Raw genomic sequence first — 4,845 nt, 5'->3', positions numbered from 1 at the left:
CCAAGCCTCCCCCAGCAAGATCCTTCCTGACGTGCACCAGGCTAAACAGAAGCACCACAGCCTGACCCGGCCAAGCTCTGCTGCAGGGCCAGGCTCTCAGGTGAAGGTCTTTCACTCAGGCAGCCAGCTACAGAAAACCTTCACCTCCCCGCCTCCCTTTGTCAAACTGCAGAATCCCAAGTCCTCCTCCCTGCTGCCCCAACGCTCCCTCCTCCAGCAGGTCAAGTCATCAACCAAAGCTCAGAGCTTCCATTCCTCTGCGTCACCAGGCAGCGCTCAAAACTCCAGCAGCTCCCACAAGAGCCCAGGCTCCTCCACCTTGTCGCTTAGCTATGCAGGAAAGCACTCAGTTGGCTCCAGCTCTTCAGGGCAATCTTACAAATCACCCTTCATTTCTGGTTCGCTCTCCAAGCATGGGGCTTCTTCCAGCAGCTCCTCATCTGGCACTTCTGGAAACCAGGGCTGCTCCTCCGGGAACTTGCTGCCCAGTGTGCAGACCCCTGCCCCAGGCCAGCCATCCAGCCGCCCGTCCTCAAGCTCCTCGGTGAAGAAGACGGCTGTTTCGCAGAAGCTGACTCTGGTGGCCCCTCCTGGGGGTTCAAATGGAGATTCGAGTGGAGGCACTCAAGGGGTGGCCAAATTGCTGACCTCCTCCCTAAAGCCGGCTGTTGTTAGCAGCACTGCATCTTCTACCTCTGTGCCGGTAAGCAGGGCTGTGCTGGCCCAGCCTGAAGCCAGGAGAACGTGTGGCCTTGTGTCAGGCCATCTCCTGCCTTGGTCAGAGCTGCTGTAAAGTGATGACTTCAAAAGAACACCCTGAAATTGTTGAATGACTGTCTGGATCTTGGCTGCTCGGGCTGGGAAGTGCTGGCCTCTGCCGCGGGCTCGTGCTCCACAATTCCAGCTTTCGTTTTCAACTAGTCAAAATACCGTGGTACCTTCCAGGTGGCAGTTTTGGCCTGGGCTCTGTAACATTCCTGCCCTGGCTTTGTGAGGTACGGGGACAGTAGGGCTCCTGTTTGGGTCAGGAGGAACTGCGGTAAGGCAAGGTCTTATGAGAGGTAAAAATTGTGGCGTAAATTAAAATGATAATGATCGTTCTGTCGTTAATTAGGTCTGCAAACTTGGCCTGCCTTAATTTATCACAAGTAATTTCAGTACTATTGCCACTTTTTCATGACTGTAGAACAAATAAGGAGTGATACTGGGCTATAAACTAACCATGCAGCCCTGCTTGCTGTGGTGCTCATCTTGGTCCCCTTTCTGTGCCTCCCAGTTACTCCCATATGCTCCTGAAACGATGTTTGGAATCAAGCTCTGTGGCACGCAGCGGAATTCAGGGTCTGAGTTTGTGGGGATGTAACATCTCATGAAGGACTCCTGGGTTACCTACACAGGCTTGGGTTATCCACCCATTGAATTTAATGGCATAAGGACCTTAATTGTCACCGACAGCAACAGAGTAATCGCTGCTAATGCATCATGTTGTGTTATCTTGTTGTTGGCTGCTTGTACCTGCGACCTTTTGTGGCACAGGGGAAGAGGAGGGCCATTAACTGAGTATATTTAAATGGGCCTGAAAATGCTCTACTCAGCCCACGTTCCTTCTCTGGTCCTGAGACACAGCTGTCAGCTCTTGGGTGCTTCCCTCAAGTAGGAATTGTTGAGCACTCCATGTTTTGCAGGTCTTTCAGTATGAGTGATGCCGTGCCTGAGTTTTCCCACTCCTAACTGGCCTTTTCCATTCTTTTCAGAAAGGAACTAGTGGAGCTGTGCTGCTAACGAGTTCTTCTTCCTTGAGCGTACTGGCTCCATCCTACAAGCCCAGCAACCCAAAGCTGCCGGCCGCCCTGAGCTCCACCCCGTTAGGTATCATCTCTCCGATCCATTCCTTCCCTCTTCATGTCATCTCCTTCAGTTCCGATGCCTCCCCCAAAGCGGGAGTCTCGAAGGACGCCATAGTTACGGGACCTGCTCCAGGAACTTTCCACCACGGCCTCGGCCACAGTGAGTATCCTCCCGTGTGCTCCTTGTGCCTGTGCTGTCAGGTAACACCACCACCAGTGCTCTGCTGTGTTAACCCATTGCGGACCAGTCCATCTCCCTCGCTGTCGCTTCACGCTGTAGTTCATGCATTTATATCTCCAGCAGTTGCGTTTGGAGGCGAGTGAGCACAACCCTATCGGTAGCCCAGAAGTCCCAATAGCCGGAAGCTGAGCTATAGGCTGACTGCTGCAGCTCCTCTGCTTGTTTCTGTCTTCGTGTATTTGTTCTTTTTTTTCCCTCTCCTCTCTTTGTTTTTTCTCTCTAGGTCTACTAGCTGGCTTGCACTCCAGCCCCCACCATGCAGCGCCACTCCCACATTCTGCCCTGTCCGCTCATTTACCGCAAAGTTTGCCAGGTAACTTGTCAGACGGTCATGTTTGTCTTTTGCGCTGGAAGCCACCTGTATCTCGGCAGATCCTTCCTCTAGGGGTGAAAGCAATGTGCTGGTCCATGCTGTCTGCCTGGCACGGTTGTCGCTGAAGCCTGAGGTACCCCGCGAGGCGTAGCTCTCCAGTTAACCAGGGCAAACTGGTGTGTGGCTGGAACGATGAGCCATCAGTGCTTATAGCAAGCATCGATTCCTGGAGGTGCGCAGCTTTGCCACTTGCGTCGCGATGGAGAATCGTGCTGGCAGGATTAAAGCTGTGCCTGTTTACGTGCAGTCTGCCAGGACTGAGTATTCTGGCTGTGTGCAGTTTTGTTACTGGTGACCTGTATAAAATGTGTCAGACTGGAGATGTCTCGCGTCTGTGCGCTGAGCTAATTGCCTGCATCTCCTTCTTGACAAGTTTGTAGCATAAATGGAGACTGCTGTGCTTGGTGGTGACAACTTGGTGATTTTTGCACTTAAGTGCATTGCTGCCCCAGTTTGATGCCAGCAGGAGTGATGCACAAACAGGAGATCTCCGGAGAGCACCTTCTGTGTTTGCAAATGGAGCCCTGCCTGGCAGGCTGGGAGCATGTGGAAATACGTGGAGGAAGGAGAGAAGTAAGGGAGATCCATACAGGGCCAGCAGATCGGGCTAGCCGCTTCGTAGTGTTGCTGATCCCGTCGGGCACTGCTGTTTCTGCTGGTTTGATGGAGTGTTCTGCGGTGCCACTGCCTTAGTACCCACTCCTGGAGCGATTATCTTACTGGGCAACGTGATTCAGGAGTGGATGAGCTGGCCTCATGTCGAGGCACTGAGGCCCTTAGATGTGTGGACAACGTGCTGTGGAGTGTGGTGTTAACAGGTGGATTCTGATCTTAAAGGTCTTTTCCAACCTTAAAGCTTCTGTGGAGTTCATGTGGCCTCCTGGAGCAGTCCTCGGGGTAGAAAGGCTCTTGCTGGCTGAGCCCAGGGTTCCTTTGCTGAAGGAAGGAGGATGCAGTGTCCTGGAAAACTGAAATAATCTGTGGTCTTTGCTGCTTTCACTGAGGTTTGTCTGAGGTGGGTTGTTGGATCTCTCCAGTGCGGTGGAGCAGGAGAAGGTACTAACAGTTACCGCTGATGGGACAGACCCTTCCCTCCTCTTGGTGGATCCGCAGTGAGGTGATTGATTGCAGTCTGAACATGGGGTGGAAATTGTGTTCTGTGTCACTGAGGGGGAGTTCTCTGTCCTGCTCTTTGAGGGAATTCAGAGCAGTTACTTCACTGTTGCATATAAAGCTGGTAACAAATGAACTTTTTGATGATTGGCTGCTCTGAAGCAGGACAAAGTGCCAGAAGCTGCGAGTAGGCAAAAGGTGACTAAGAATAGTGAGGAAAAATTGACTTTGAGTCAGCTTCTGCAGGGACCTGCTTTCTCAAATGATGTCTCAAATGGAAGTCATCAACGAGCCTCTGAGCAAGGAGCATCCAGCGCCCGCTTGTGTGTGCTTGCTGCTGCGTTTGCTGGTGGAGGGGCTGGCGCTGGGGCAATGGCTCTGGCCGCTTTAGAAACGTAACGTGCCGGGATTGAGCTCTTGCATGGAAAGGCCTGTCCTTGTCCTGGAGGAGAAGCTGTTGCTGCACTGCTGCTTAACTGCGCATCTCAGTACACCCATTTGTTCATCACAGTCTGATGGTAGTTTTAATTGTTCCTGGAAAAATTCTGCTTCCCTAAACTTTCTTCTTTTTTTCTCTCTTCAGTGCGTTTTTTCTTTTCCTTCCACATCTGTTCCTTCAGTAGTTAAGACTCCTGAGAATTCCTCTTGCTATCAGTGATCGCCTAAAACCTTCATTACAATGGCGAAGGTGTTATTTCAAACCACCTTGAGCTGCAAGGCAGCCAGCACCATGTATTTCCAGTTTCCTCCATGGGGAGATGTGGCAGGGTGGCTTTCGGGGAAGGGCACAGTCCACCAGCAGTCTGAATCTGTGCCCTGGGGCTTTTGCTGGGAAGCTACAGGAGACCCTCAGTGCTTCCCATGCCCCTTACCCTGGTGCAGAGGCAGTTGTGAGATGTCTCCAAGCATGTCCGTCCTCTTCACTCCCGTCCCTTGGTGCTGGAAGGGAAAAGCGGATCTCCCTGTGCGGAGAGATCTGGCTGTCCCGGCTGCCTGCAGCTCCCTGGAGCTGACACCGAACCCCCTTTCCCACGTGGTTTTATTTTCTTTCAGATGCTTCTCAGCTTCACGGCAAAGGGTCCAACACGCAGCAGCGCAAGTTGTGACATCTGCGAGGAGGGGAGCTAGAGCACACATAGAATAAACCCAAGCGGAACAGGTCATGAGCTTCAAATACCGGCTGTGTCATTTTTTTCCTTTTTTTTTTCCTCCCGACAACTGGCGAGACTTAACCCCAACCAGGAGCGTTTGCTCGGAGGCTTTCAGAGCTA

The 4,845-nt window shown here is 52.3% G+C and overlaps 1 protein-coding gene across 1 annotated transcript in view; it reads left to right on the top strand.

Annotated features, from left to right (window-relative positions):
- The window catches only part of UBN1 (ubinuclein 1), a 19,161-nt gene extending 14,481 nt beyond the window's left edge, over positions 1-4,680 (top strand). Inside the window, exons 14-17 of the mRNA XM_010134730.1 lie at positions 1-703; positions 1,755-2,007; positions 2,312-2,401; positions 4,628-4,680. The exon at positions 1-703 is cut by the window's left edge and continues 8 nt beyond it. Of these exons, the coding sequence (XP_010133032.1) occupies positions 1-703; positions 1,755-2,007; positions 2,312-2,401; positions 4,628-4,680 (1,099 nt within the window). The remainder of the gene's footprint in view (positions 704-1,754; positions 2,008-2,311; positions 2,402-4,627) is intronic.
- The last annotated feature ends 165 nt before the right edge of the window (positions 4,681-4,845 follow it).

Source organism: Buceros rhinoceros, unplaced genomic scaffold (genome assembly GCF_000710305.1).
Source record: "Buceros rhinoceros silvestris isolate BGI_N320 unplaced genomic scaffold, ASM71030v1 scaffold24054, whole genome shotgun sequence".
NCBI lineage: Eukaryota > Metazoa > Chordata > Aves > Bucerotiformes > Bucerotidae > Buceros > Buceros rhinoceros.
Note: the sequence above shows the minus strand (reverse complement) of the source record. Positions and strands in the feature narration are given on the sequence as shown.